The 15,165-nt window shown below is 41.2% G+C and overlaps 1 protein-coding gene across 8 annotated transcripts in view; it reads left to right on the forward strand.

Annotated features, from left to right (window-relative positions):
• The window catches only part of HIVEP2 (HIVEP zinc finger 2), a 170,791-nt gene extending 155,907 nt beyond the window's left edge, over positions 1-14,884 (forward strand). For 7 of the 8 annotated variants that reach the window (XM_039530259.1, XM_039530258.1, XM_039530261.1 and 4 more), the window contains 4 exons: positions 1,658-1,833; positions 4,787-4,888; positions 5,482-6,389; positions 12,446-13,258. In XM_039530259.1, the coding sequence (XP_039386193.1) occupies positions 1,658-1,833; positions 4,787-4,888; positions 5,482-6,389; positions 12,446-13,258 (1,999 nt within the window). Of the gene's footprint in view, positions 1-1,657; positions 1,834-4,786; positions 4,889-5,481; positions 6,390-12,445 lie in introns of all 8 variants that reach the window. The other variant, XM_039530265.1, reaches the window with a different exon arrangement.
• The last annotated feature ends 281 nt before the right edge of the window (positions 14,885-15,165 follow it).

A 15,165-nucleotide genomic window follows, 5' to 3' on the forward strand; every position in this document is an offset into this window, starting at 1 on the left:
TAAAAGCATTATTACCACTGGCAGGTAGCTTGATTCAAATGATGTTATTTGAATAGCAAAATCTACTTTCCCTCACCTACGACTACAAAACCCTGGAAGGATTGGAAGTGATATTTCTCTAGGAAACTCAACAATTTTAAATTTCATTAGCTTATATGCTACATCCTACAATACATTTCAGTCAGTTACTTACAGTTTACACTGAAAGCAGGGTGGGGAGGGGTGGGAAAAAACCTTGCATCTCTTCAGACACCATGCTGTTTAATGACCTGTGCTGGATTGCAACTAGAGTTCATGGCTTGTTTATTTTGTTCTTTTATACGGGTGATGAGAGCAAATTAGAAAGACAAAATAAAATGGCAGTTTGGAGTGGAACTGAATGACTCAGGGGCTTTGTGTTGAGCCTTTTAACTCTTCTGCACTGAGTTCAAATCCAGCCCAGATCAATAATGACCACACTTGTCGTGTGATGACCATGTGGCAGCAAAGGTGAAACGAGTAGAGAAGGGGGAACAAGAGGAGGGACACAGAATAGAATGTGATGTGGTTGGAATAATGAGGCAGAAAGTAGACCCTAGCATCTGAGTTTCGAATGGACTGGAGAGAGGTGAGATAGCTGGCCAGAAAGGAGATGGGGACAACAGTACGCAAGTAACAAGACAAAGAGGGCCTGAACAAGAGCCTTGGGAGTCTGAACAGAACAAAAAAGCTGAATCTTTGAAATGGTCTGTCAAGAGAAGTGTAAGGACTTGAGCACAGCCTAGAGAAAGGACTAGTACGAGATGATGCCCAGATTATGGCAGGATGGCAGTCCTATCCCTGGTGACTGGGAAATGGGAGGGAGAGGAGAAGGATTAGTGTTGATGGGGAGAGATTAAAAGCAGCAGCTTTTAATGTGAATTTTGGATGCCTGACTTCAGGTGCCCAAATGTGAAAATTGGGTCCACATATTGGTGGATAACAGGACAGAGATGAATAGGGAAGAATATTTTATATATGTACTGGATATTAGTCTCAGTGCTTTGAGTCAGAGATGCAGCTTCGCATATGAATCACAAAGTTTGTCCGAGAAAAAATTGATTTTTTAAAAAACATTTCAGCCCTATCACCTTAAAATGCCATATACTCCTCTAGAATCCTCTTCAATGTTAAAAGCATCTTCCATGTGGTGCCTTCATTTTTAAGTGCCAGCTACTGCTGTAGAGAATAGTTCGTGAACTGAGCCTTCCCAGTGCCTGCTGATTTCAATGGGAGTGGTGTGTATTCTGAACTTCTCAGGAAAGGAGCAGCAGAAGGGGGTTAGGTACATTATTCTTTAGCAGCTGTACTTCCTGTAGAACCCTTAGGTGACCATATAAACCCATATTCTGGGGTGTTCTCTTGTGTACTCCGATCAGATCTGAGCCGCTGGTCTCAAGTTGTTAAACAATAACTAAGACATGCAAACATATTCAAATTACTGCATTTCCTGAAAAGTGAATACACTCTGGGCAGTAAATACACAGTGCAGCATTTGTAGAACTCCCACTGACTACAGTGGAAGCTTTGTGCATGTAATGCATGTAGGATTGGGCCACAGAGGGCTATAAAGACACTGTTTATGTACATGTATGACTTAGAGGCTATATAATTCAAATACATTGCCCTCTTCCAACAGGTATAAATCAAATGAGGATTATGTGTATGTCAGAGGACGTGGGCGAGGAAAATACATTTGTGAAGAATGTGGGATTCGCTGCAAGAAACCAAGCATGCTCAAAAAACATATCCGCACTCATACCGATGTACGGCCTTATGTATGCAGGTTGTGTAATTTTGCCTTCAAAACTAAAGGTATTTGACCTTTTCTACTTGAACCCTTCCCCCTCCCTCCACCAATTCCTTAGTTATTTAGCATCCATCGTTCCAATCAAAGAGGAAACTTTCATCAAAATTAGATGGTTTTATTTATGAACATGGGACTCCATTAAATATATTTTCCCTCATATCTAAATGATTCAAGGATTTATGTGAGACTGTGAGACTCCTTGCATAACTTAATTTTAAGAGCTGGAGGCTCCTATCAAGTCCATTTGTCTGCAGAGGAAATGTAGTGGCATAAGAACAGCCCTTGCAAATACTACTTTATGCTAAAAATGTTACATGGTGCAAGTTTTAATTGCTGCAATCTAAAATACTCCGGGGGGACTCATGGGTAGTGGCATAATGCAGAAGCAGCGTTTCAGGTGCAGAAGAAAGCATGCCTTCATGGTCTTGTACAGTGGTTCAGTTTCAAGTTTATAAATAATGTACAAATCCACAGACTCCCAGGTGGGCCACTCCATCCACAGTTGCATTAATTATGAATAGGGATCTGATAGCTTGTGTTCACATGTATTTATCAGCACTGAAAAAAAAGCATCCATTTGTCACCCAGAGGCCATGGATAATGATATACATTGGAATTAGAATTTGCTTTGAAACTACCTCTTTTAAAAAAAAATCTATTTCTTTAGCAGCATTTTTCGTGCGTATATAACACGTGCGAGTCTCCTCCTCTCCATTTTTAACATCCTTTGAATACTGGTTAAACAAAAGGCATCTGAGGTCAAATCCCACTCTCTGGGCACAGCCTGAGTAATTGGCCCTGCACTGAGAATATTCATTGTGTAAAAGGGGAGTGATCACAGTGCAGCTGCATGGCTGCTACTGCAGACTTAGGGCTGTAGTAGCTTCTTTGGCTCTAGTACCTCTTCTCCTGCCATAGGGAATAACTGGTGGTTATGCATAGTAGCAGCTCCACCAACTACATCTCTTCAGTCTCATTCTCTAAAATTTGCTCCGTTTCCATTCAAAACCCCCTGAGTGTGCTGGAATGCAGGGAGTCCCAGTGGAGCACAGATTCATATATTCCAAGGACAGAAGGAACCTTTGATAATCTTGTCTGACCTCCTGTAGAACACGGGGAGTGGATTTGTGGTGTAAAGGAACAGTGGAGTCCTTTATGGGGTCTGAACATCCACCTCCTTTGCCCTGTGCAGTAGACCTGCACTGACTGTGGCATGGGCCCTTCACGCCTGCACAGTGCGTTGACAGAAATTATTCAGAGACTGGTTTTGATGTTGCATGGCAGCCTTTAGGAACTGTGAGCCAGGATTCCTGAATATTTCACATTGAAATAAATTGTGTCTGGTGATTAGAGGACAGGACATAGAGCCAAAACTTCTAGATTCTGTTCCCTGCTCTGTCATGTGGTTTTGGGGAAGTCATTTAACTTTACCATGCATCTGTAAAATGGGTATAAAATACTTGTTTCATAGGAATATTATTTATTCACTGATATTAACCTTGTCCACTCACTTCTCTAACATCTGTCTTCATGCCTTCTTCCATGGGGACCTCTACACCTGGACTCATTCAGTCTCCTCTTTTTCTTGAAATCATTCCTCAAGGCCCACTTTTTCCATAATGCCTGCAAATAATTAGCCAACTAATTCAGGAAAGGTCATGGGGCACTCAGCTCTAACTGAGGGGCATTTTTAGTGGTTTATTTGTCACTTCAATATAGTTGTATATAATGCTTATTAAAATATGTGCATATTGGCCCTAGTGCTGCAGTCTGCACTATTTTCTACACAGTAATGATACCACTGGAGAGGGGGAAAGCAACAACCTATTTCAAAACTATGTACATGAACCAGATAAATCGTTTTTACAGTGTATCCTGTCACTATATTTCTTCCAAAGGATATGTTGTTGTTGTTATTTCTTATGTATATAACAGTAGTGACCAGAGACTTGGGACTCTGTTGTGCTAAGCACTATACAAACACAGAGTAAAATACATTACCTAATAAACTCACTTTCAAAGACCCCAATCCTGCAATAAGCGCTGTGTGGGCAGGCTTCTGCCTGTTTGCCCACAACCAACATCATGCTTGAAATCAGCAGTGGAGCTCCTCGCAGGTACTGCCTGGTCACTCATTGTAGGAATGGGTACTAACTTAAGATAAGAACCTACAAGGAGGTATAACAGACCAATAGAAGGAGTTGGTATTTGTAATCCCTATGTAGTACCCTGACTAGCCATTATTGGAATGCATTTTACCTTTGGCATCATGATAGAAATGAGTCTTGAGGGATTTGAGGGAGGCTAGGATTGTGGCTTTAAAGATGAGCTCACAGAGGATGGTCCATGCATAAGAAGTAACGTGGAAGAAAACATGAAGTTGCATGTGGAAGAAATGAACGTGCAGGCAGCTGAGACTGGCATTTCTGGCAGGGAATAGGAAGAGAGGGGGCGGTATGATAACAGAGGTGCTGGAACAATTTGTATAGTGGGGTTGCTGAGAGCCATTGAATCAAACTGTAAACCCTGTATATGGTGGAAACCACTTCAAGCCAGGGGGTGTGGTAGCACCCCAAGTTCCAGCACCTATGTATGTTAATATACAAGAGGAAGATGAGTAAGAAGGGATTAGGTTGCAATGGCCTTCAAAGTACTTACAAGAATTGTTTAATTGGTATACGTTAGTGTTCATTGCCAGTTATCAGCTCTCGGAAATACTGCCACTATTTTGCTGAAGAGAGAGGTTTATATAAGCGGTTTTGGGGAAGATGTAAATTCCCATACTCATTAAATTACACTGGCTCTGATGGGGATTGAGTTTGAATTAGTCAGTTCTGCTTGTTTTTTAACCTAAACACCCTTCTATCGATTAGGCGGGGAAAAGGAAAACAAAAACTGACTGGGAGAGATTTCTTCGCTGATGTCAACTAATTAGCATCATCTCTGTACCTTTGATAGGAAATCTGACAAAACATATGAAGTCTAAAGCACATATGAAAAAATGCCTGGAGCTGGGAGTATCAATGACATCTGTGGATGATGCCGAAACGGAAGAAGCAGGTATGCCACAATGAGTTAATTTAGCTGGAGTGGCCTTTAGAGTGTGCAGATGACTCGTTACATAGTGGATGACACCAGAGGATAAGTTAAGAATATTTTCGGGGTGGTTTTATTTTAAAAAAAGGTCTTTTGAGTATCTTATTAAAAAACAGTAAGCACAAAAATAAATCTGACATATTTGTTTGAGGTGAATTCTAATTATTTAATACTACAGCAGCTGAGGCTGGAAAAAAATTCTTACTATTTAAATGTCTTCTGTGTCCGGTCCAGTTCTAGTCTGTTGGGTATAAATGTTCTGAGGTTAATAATGTCCACAGAGGATGAACTTCACCCCTGTGCACAGACATGGAGGATAGGCTTTGGGCTGGCCTTCTCCACAGGGGTGAATTTCACTCAGGTTGATTATGGGGTTTTATATTATTATGAATATTCAGAACAGCAGTTTAGTTTCTGTTAAAGATCTGACTGAGCAACCATTCTGCACCGAGAACATCCAGTGATGCCAAAGGATGTTCTAAGTATGGAATGGGTGCAGGACTGGACCCGAAATGTGTCTCTGTGCATACTTGATTGACTTGCCATGATTATTTCAGAAAACATTGAAGACATGCACCAGGAAGCGGAGAAGAGTAGTATGGCAGGCATATCAAAAGAACACCAGTTTTCTGATGCTGAGGAATCGGATGGGGATGATGGAGATGACAATGACGATGATGAAGAGGATGACGATGATTTTGATGATACCCAGGGAGACTCAACACCAAAAACGAGATCAAGAAGCACCAGCCCCCAACCCCCCAGATTCTCTTCACTTTCAGTGAATGCTGCAGCGGCGTCCTATGGGGCTTCTCCTGACAGTTCCATTTCAATGGGACACTCCTCCCTGATCAGTTATTTGGTTACTTTACCTAGTATTCAGGTTACTCAGCTTATAACACCAAGTGACTCATGTGAAGACTCACAAATGACGGAATATCAGAGGTTTTTCCAGAGCAAAAGTACTGATTCAGAGCCTGACAAAGACAGGTTAGACATACCTAGTTGTATGGAGGAAGATTACATGCTTTCATTAGAGCCCACCTCATCTCCAAGGGACTTCTCACCTTGTAGCCGACAGTCCTCACCAGGGTATGATTCTTCGCCATATAGAGATAATTCACCAAAGAGGTATTTAATGCCCAAAGGGGATTTGTCACCCAGAAGGCATTTATCACCAAGGAGGGATATTTCACCCATGAGACACCTTTCCCCAAGGAAGGAAGCTGTGTTGAGAAGAGAGTTATCACCGAGACGAGATGTTTCACCAAGACGTCATTTGTCACCTAGGAGACCAATGTCACCTGGAAAAGATGCATCTGCCAGAAGAGAACTGTCTCCAAGGAGAGAGAGAAGATATATGGCCTCAGTTAGAGCAGCATCACCCAGAAGGGGTCTGTACCATAATCCAGCATTGTCTATGGGTCAATATTTACAGTCTGAATCCGTTCCATTGGGACATGCAGTAAGTATGACATAATATTTTAATTGTTATCATCAAAGATAGTGCACTATTTAACTTGTACAGAGCTTTTAAAAGAACTTTGTAAACTTGCATGCTGGAATCACTCACCTAAAACTTCTATAGAGGAGGAAAGAACATTGGAAACTATAGTAGATATGGACCAAGCCACGACTTTGACTCAGCCACTTGCAGTGGCTTGGTACAGAACATTACAGACTTGGGGCCAGCTGGGGTAAATCAGTGTAGCTCCACTGACTTCATTTTCAGTGGAGTTATGCTGATTTTCACCACCGGAGCATCTGGCCCCTCATTAGCTATTTTACATGTAAAATGTATTTTACCGAGTGATGTACGGTTGCTCCTATGGCTTGGTAATGGGATTCGTAGCCTTTCACCTCCGGATTGCCAGCTGGGACTCAGCCCAGGCTAGTAGTGAGTATGGCCCTTTACTCTGCAATGTAATGTACAGAGGTACACCGCTGAAGCACAGGTGAAATAAACAGAAGTACTGATATAAATGAGACTCCAGATGGGAGCAGGGAGGTGTCCATATGCACCACATTGCAAGATTAGGGCCTAGAAGTTATCATCTGATGGTAGTGTTTACATCACACAAACCCCCATCACACTTGGCAGTCACACCAGTAACACAAAGGACTGAGTGGAAACTGAACTATCTTGAAACTTAGGGATGCTTCATCCCAGTTAGTCTGTAAGAATGTTGGTGGGACAGTGGGAATAAAATTTGCACTGCCAGTCCCCATGCTGTACCTGCTCTGTGAATGGCTTTCTAAAGCTGTCAGTTCAGTATCTTTCACAAGCCCTAACATTCGCAAAGCTCCCAGGTGTTACAGTAATATGTCAGAATAAATAGTATTTTTCACAAATCTATTTTACTTTGTGATTTAAGGAATCACTTCATTTTTGTTTAGGGTGCTTCTTTTGGTCACAAGTTTTCATGTTGCCTTTGCCGTCTTGCTGAAATTTTATTTGGAATGCTGCTTTCATCCACACCTGCTGGTTCAATATGGGCAGTCAGTGACAGAACTGTAGCTCCCTTCCTGGGACAGTCTGGCAGTGCTTTCCTCATCTTCCATCATCTGTCTTGTTTGTTCACTACAATTATGATTCTTCCCTGGGAATGGCAAGAATTGAACTGTGGACTCATAAGAGTAGCAATTTCTAAACTTTGGAATTGATTCCCTAGTGTACTTTAGCGCTCCCACAGGACATGGAAAAGGACATGCAAACCATTTTTACTGGCAAAGAAAAGGATAAATAGTTATTCATTTAGCAGTCATAGTATCTTGGCATTGAATGAATATTGTATGAGACCCCACAGCTGACGTTGTTATACTGTGAAGGGAGAGCTGTTAAGTCCCTTGAATGACTAAATATCCTGTATATGAGACACTTCCATTGGCATACGTATTCCTGGAGGTGTAATAAAACTGGTGGAAAGGGGATGTGACAAACTTCCCCATGGGCAACATGACAATTCTTGCTATTATAGTTACACTGTGCATTCTGTGCCTAATCCTGCAAGATGCTTAACACATTCTGAGAGGTGCTTAGCACCATCAGTTTGCTCTTTCAGAAAGTGCTCTGCACCTTGCAAAATTGGCTCCTGAGACCTCAGCATTTCTGAGATAATGTCAGACCCATTTCAATAAAATACATATAATTCAAGTTGTAATGAATGGCAGTAATTCTCTGTCATCTCTCATGTTTATTTCCTTCATATTTTTGGATCTAAGCCTAGACAGGACATCAGTATGACTGGGCTAATTTTAAAACTCTTTAATCTAGTGGAGAAAGTCATGGCAAGAACCAATGGCTGAAATTGTCTGGCTTCAACTTTCAGATTAGAAATTAGGCAGAATTTTTTAACAGTAGGTTCTTTAACTACTGGAACAAACTACCAAGGGAAATGGTGGATTTTCCATCTCTTGATGTCTTCAGATAAAGACTGGATGCCATTCTGGAAGATATGCTTCAGTCAAATACAGTTTATTGGGCTTAATAGGGGTAACTAGATAAAATGTAATGGCCTGTGATGTACAGGAGGTCAGACAAGATAATCTAATGGTCCCTTCTGACTTTAAGCTCCGTGAACCTAAAATCACATACTTTTGAATATTTTTTAATCTATTCTTATTACAAACAACACCTGAAATGACTATAACTGAAAATATTAGAGGGGGGGGAATGGATTATTTTTCACTTTCAGGATCTGGTATTTAGAACTTAATTAACAATTTTGCCACTGATGCTGAAACCAGAGGAGACTCCTGTTCTCTCCTGCAAAGCTGTGCTGGCTCCACAGTCCTAATAGGAATGAAAAAGTGTTTATATATATATATATATATATATACACACACACAAAACACTTTTTCATTCCTATTAGGATTGTGGAGCCAGCACAGCTTTGGTTTCAGCATATATATATATATAAAACACTTTTTCATTCCTATTATATATTATATATATAATCTGTAAAACAAGCCAAATTCTGAATACACAGAGTTATCAGATCAGTTGAGTAAGAAAGGACTAACTTTGTCTGCTCTGCATTAATGTTAAAACTTCCATGGCACTTTTTATATGAATAAGTATTTGTTCTAGTTTCCTTGGCCAAAAATGTTCTTTCCCCATTGTTCTACTGGGCTTTGATTGGCTGCCACCCTCCATTTCCGATTGGCTGCATTTTGGTGGTTCTTTATATATACTTTAAAGTGCCTTGGGATTAAAGCACTATATATCTATGAATTATTATTTCTATAAGAAATTTAAAAGCCTTAGAAAGGCAATTATTTTTATAGGGCCTACAAAAAAGAAAAGATTTTTATGTGCCTTCTGCTGGCTGTACAATAGCAGTTAACTAACAAAACACTAACTTCAAAGTAGGTCTGACACTACTGTGAAGTTGGTGCACAAGTTAAATTGCTATCTATCTTGTACTATAAAGGCACAACCCTGCATTAGGGGGTGTTGGGGCTGTGCTGTGGTGGGATCCTCGGAGGATACACTGCTCGGTTGACCTTTAAAGAGGTTCAGTATCAGATCTGCTGGCCAGTGCAGGGAGTCCTTTCCCTTCGTTCCCCTTTTGAGGGGGTTAGTACCACTAGCAGTGGGCAGGAGTTGAGTGACCCAGAAGGGCTGGGAAGCTGTAGTAGAGGCAAGATTCACACAGAACAAGATGCATGCGTACAATGTAAGGCATTGCAGCTGATGTCTAGCAATTTCATTTCTGAAGAGATGTCTGTGCATAATTGAGGGCACCCCTTTATTTCATCTTTCCTTTTAATTTCATCCTAAATGCAGATAGGCCTGAACCAAATCCCAGCCCGTACTCTCCCAGACTTCGGAGGCTAGGGGGATTCAGACTGTGAACTTGCATTTGAATTTTTCAGCTGGACCTTGTTTCTATAATGGTTCAAACCAGAACCCTGCATTTGAACACCCATGAGCTTTAGAATCTGGATCCAGATGTGAATACTGTGACTCAGGACCCTGTATAATTCTAAGTACATCTAGGACACTGCAGGCTCTTAAACAATTTAGCAGCTCGTATCATATTAGTAGTTTCCATAGGAGGTGGACAGGCTGTTTGCTGTCTGTCTGCCCTTTGAAATTGTTGCAGGATACAACAGGGAGAAGTTATTGTTTACAGATTCTTAGTCCATTAGGGTTTCTGTGTTCCTAGGTTCGTTCTTCTAAGAATTACTTTACTTTGCAGCCCCTCTGTGTTGCTCTGTTTCTATTTTGGTCAAGTCTTTGTCCGATGTGGTCACGTCAGAGACCATGGATTGGGAAACATTTAAGAGGACAGTCAGATTGAGAAACTGTCTGGCAGACCAAAGAAGGAAAACAAATTCAAGCAGCTGTGCTGAGGGACCATGAATTTCTAAAACAACAGCAGGCTGAATCTCTAAAACTCGTGCACTAGAGAACACTGAAATAGTTATGTCTTTCTGCACTCTCAGCCTGGTGCTCTGGCAATTCCATTTTATTCCTCAACTTCCGTATCTCACTGGCAGCATAGTGAGCTGCTGCTGTGCTTACCTAGGACAGGTTTTTTTTATAGTGTTTAAATGTCTCACCCTTATATAGGAGAAACCCTGACATAGATTATTCTCTGAGTTTAACCTATCTCAGGTCATCCTGAGACATGAGAGGGAGGGATAGCTCAGTGGTTTGAGCATTGACCTGCTAAACCCAGGGTTGTGAGTTCAGCTCTTGAGAGGGCTGTTTAGGAATGTGGGGCAAAAATATGTCTGGGGATTGGTCCTGTTTTGAGCAGGGGGGTAGTAATAATTGGAGATATACCAATCTCCTAGAACTGGAAGGGACCTTGAAAGGTCATCCAGTCCAGCCCCCTGCTTTCACTAGCAGGACCAAGTACTGATTTTTGCCCCAGATCCCTATGTGGCCCCCTCAAGGATTGAACTCACAACCTTAGGTTTAGCAGGCCAACGCTCAAGCCACTGAGCTATCCCTCCTAAGGTCTCTTCCAACCTTGATATTCTATGTCACTATCCCTCCTGCCCCAGCACTGATTTATATCTAACATGACAAAGCTGCCATGCAATGTGAGATTCATCCGTCAGGTAGCACAAACACTGAATCTTTCATTGTCCCCTAAACCAGTTCCCTGGTATAGGATCAAATGGTTGGTTAATGCCTTGGGAACTAGGATTTCCCAGTGAAGTGCTGATGCTTAATGCATTAGCCTTTTGTGGCACAATCTCCAGACTGCCCATACCAGCACTGTGGTTAGCTGCACAGCTCTTGAGTGGTTAATAGTCTTATGATCACTAACCCCTCCACTTTAAAGCAGTGAATAGGATTGTAATCATTTGATTCCCATGAGAGTCCCTGGAAGCTGTGTGGATAAATCCCACATAACATTATGCAAATGTAGTCCTACTTTTCTTCCATTACTGTTGCTCTAGCCACCAATAAGCAACATGTAATCATCAAATAAAAAACAAATGGGAGAAATTAAGAGACCAAAAAGGGGGCTCCAAGTGGCTGAGGATGTGGTTAGTACGGACTGGAGGTGAGCTTTTCAATTCTGGGTCGCTCTTTCAAGATAGGACTCGGTGGAGAAAGACCAAAAGTCAGTATCTTATGATTGCAGTACAGTGGCCTGTGGAAAATCCCTCAATCCCATTCCAAGTGGATAAGTGTCTGTGTCACAAAACCACCACTTCAACTGGCAATCAATTGGCACCCTTCTTCTTATTATTTCATATTTATATTGGAATAGTGCCCAGAGGACAAAATCAGGATTGGGCCACCATTGTATTAAGCGTTGTGTGAATACTTGCCATTTCTGCATGGAGGCCAAGGATTTAAACAGGCCTGGAAATAGAACTATCCTTTCAACAGAGAAATGGTGTGGGGTGAGGCACATTGCTAGGACACTCTGGGGAAGCTGGCTCTGATGTTACCTGTGTCATGCCTGTTTTGTGGAACAGAGGGTTTTATTCTTCCTAGCTTCAGCCCAGCAGCCCAGCACCTTTTGCCAGAACTAAAATGTGTGTGGGGGGGTAATTTTTCTTATACTAAAAAGTGTATTTCCCAGCAGTAAGGCGCTGCTATCAAATGCAGACTGCCAATACCAGCACTGTAGGAATTTTCACACTTTGCAAGAATAGGGGTGTTGACCGTGAGGCCCCAGCCTAATTTCACCCAGGGCAATAGATGCCATCTCCCTAAAATTCTCTCTGCAGTTTCAGTTGACTATAGTGTTCTTCATTTGCTGACCTAAAATATTGTATGTTGGAGTCATGTGCCATAAAACAGCTGCCACATGTCACCTCAGAGGAGACGCCTTTCAGTGCCGAACAACATGAACCCTACATATACCTTATGTCCCTGGTTTAAGCAGATAGTAGAGCTTACAGAGTGCTTAAGAGATCCATTTGGATGAAAGTTGCTATATGAACAGGTGGTCATTATTTTACTCGCAACGCTTAAAAAAGAAATTGGTAGGTTTGGAAGCTTCAGGAGTGATTCTGCTGACCACGTTGTTGTTTTTCTGTTTACAGAGAAAAGGGTTGTCTCAGAGTCCTTACTTCAGTGTGTACGGAGAAAAAGGAATTTCGAACCATCATGGGTCTAGCCTATTCCCTGAGGGTCCTAATGACTATGTCTTCAGTCACCTTCCATTACACTCCCAGCAACAAATCCGAGCACCTCTCCCCATGATGCCCATTGGAGGTATCCAAATGGTCCATTCAGTACCTATGGCCCTATCAGATTTACATCCTCCGTCCATCGTGCCCCTGCAGAGGGAGAGCTCTGAGGAAAAGCAAAGAGTAACTTCAGAAACCATTACAAAAGAATCCTATGTCATTTCTAAGCACCATGAGAAATGTACCTCTCCTCACATTTTGCACCCAGCTGTTCCATCCAATGTATCCTCCTCTCCATTGCTGAAACAAAGCACTTCAGAAGACAGTTTTATAGCTACAGAAAGAGAACAGGAGGAGAACATACAGACTTGTACAAAAGCCATAGCCTCTCTGCGAATCGCCACAGAAGAAGCCGTTCTGCATGGGGCAGAGCAGCTGCAGAGGGCTTCTGAGCCTTATCAGAAGCCCTTAGAAAGTGCACATTTTAGCATTAAACACTTTAGTGGATCTGAGCTAGGCCAGGCCTGTGCTTCAGCCACCCATCCTGACTTGCACAGTGGTGAAAAGGACAGTTTTGGTACATCACAGACTGCATTAGCTCATTCCACCTTTTATAACAAGTGCGGTGTAGATGTCAGAGAGTTAGGCTTTCACAGCAGGAAAGAATCTCCATCAAGCACACAGGAGAGAAAAGATACATCATCTGAGAAGAGCAAATTGCATTGATCTGAGATGCCTGGAGACTTTTACCCATACATTTATCCCCCCACCCCCTTTTTTTCTAGAGGTAGAAGTATTCAACTTTACAGCATGCCTATCCTAAGTTACAGTTGTTTGCAATTATATATACTTTTGTTATATCAAAAGAATTAGATAAAATGACAAATCATCATGAGCCTGACCAAAATGAAATTTGAAATTCTTATTGGGTCTGGTACTTTTAAATTGTACAGATGTTTGTGCCTTTTCTTTACTTTGCTTATATTCTTATAAGCATTTTTTTAGCTGTAATTTGTACATATTTTAGAATTTGTGTATCTGCTTTGTAATAAATGTAATTTCTTTCCTTTTTTGGACACTTGGATCTAAATGATGTAAAGCAAAACAGCATCAGTATATATGTGAGGTTGCACTAAAAGCATATTTTTATATGATTAAAATTGAAAAGCTTTTATGTACAGCTCTGATTCTGTAATACTAATATTTATTTACTTTGTTTCATAAATTGTAAATTTTTTTCTTAATGTTGTGGATTGCTTTTCTATGTGAAGCATGGGATTTACTGTTGCGTAATTAGAACAAAAATGTATATTGTAAACAAGATATTTAAACTAGAGTATCTTATCTTATTCTGCACTTATGCATTAGTTCAAAAAAAAGATAAAGGATGTATCAGCGAGTTCTTAACTCTTGTAATTTTTTTGTCTCTTGTTTGCTGGATTGACTATAACTTAAGTGCTGATTGTGATTTTAAATTGATAGTACCGTAAAGCATTAAAGTAAAACAATGTGCTATTGTGACTTTTTTCAAAGCTTTATAAAACAGTTATAAATATATTAAAAGTATTTGGTCTTATGTGAACATGTTGATCTATATATTCTCCTTTTAAAAAAATGGGAAAACATTCCACCCCATGTAAATATGTACAAGTGCATCACTGGTACAATTATATGTAACGCATTTGGACACTAGGGGTTTGATCTGCTCTCATTGAAGTCAATGGGAGTTGTGCCATTGATTTCAAGGAAAGCAGGATCAGGCCATAGGTCAACACAAACCTATACTGGAGTGTCTTTAAAAATGAGGTGACAAAGCACATCTAAGTCTATAGAACTTGGTTGTCGGCTGGCCCAATGGCTTGGCAAGCAGTGCTGTGCGCTGCGTGTGGGAGACCCAAGCTCGGGAGTGACCTTGGGTGTCTGCACAAACTGATGGTGTGGAGCTTAGCTGGATTGCAGAGGGGTCACACTTGGGGTCTAGAATGGTGGGAATGGGGTTGCAGGGAGAAAAGAAGATGGACACTTGCTCTCGAACACCACCAGCTGGTCAATCCCCACAGTGATACTGGTTTCAGCTTTAGGGGAGACTACCTGTCCTCCCTTCTGACAGGAGGAAGAGCACCACAACTGTAGTCGTCAGCCCTCCTGGCTAGAGGGAGAGCACTCCAACTGCGGACATCCGCAGAGTTCAGGGGCAAGGAAGTATTCTTGTTCTTCAAGAATATGGCATCTTTAGGACACCATCTGGATTGGTGTTCAGTCAGGAGTAACCCCTGCTTATACGTTTGAAGGTGTGATGGGTTACCACTGCCACCAGCATGCACACACACACACACACACACACACACACACACACACACGAAAAAAACCAAGAAAAATATGGGTTATTTTTTGTGCTATTTAGTATATTATAATTCTGTGAAACCAAGTTTGTATATTGAATTACAATACAATTAAGGAGTGTTCTTTAAAAAGAAATAAATATACAGTTATGTGAATGAGATGTCTACTTTTCATGTGTTCTTTGAATTTTCCAAGTTTATCTGTGAAGTTTACTTAGCATGATAGTAAATTATCTGTGCCATCTATTCCTAAACACATGGCTTAGTAACCAGTAGAAGGGGTTATGTGTG

Source organism: Mauremys reevesii, linkage group 3 (assembly GCF_016161935.1).
Source record: "Mauremys reevesii isolate NIE-2019 linkage group 3, ASM1616193v1, whole genome shotgun sequence".
Classification (NCBI taxonomy): domain Eukaryota; kingdom Metazoa; phylum Chordata; order Testudines; family Geoemydidae; genus Mauremys; species Mauremys reevesii.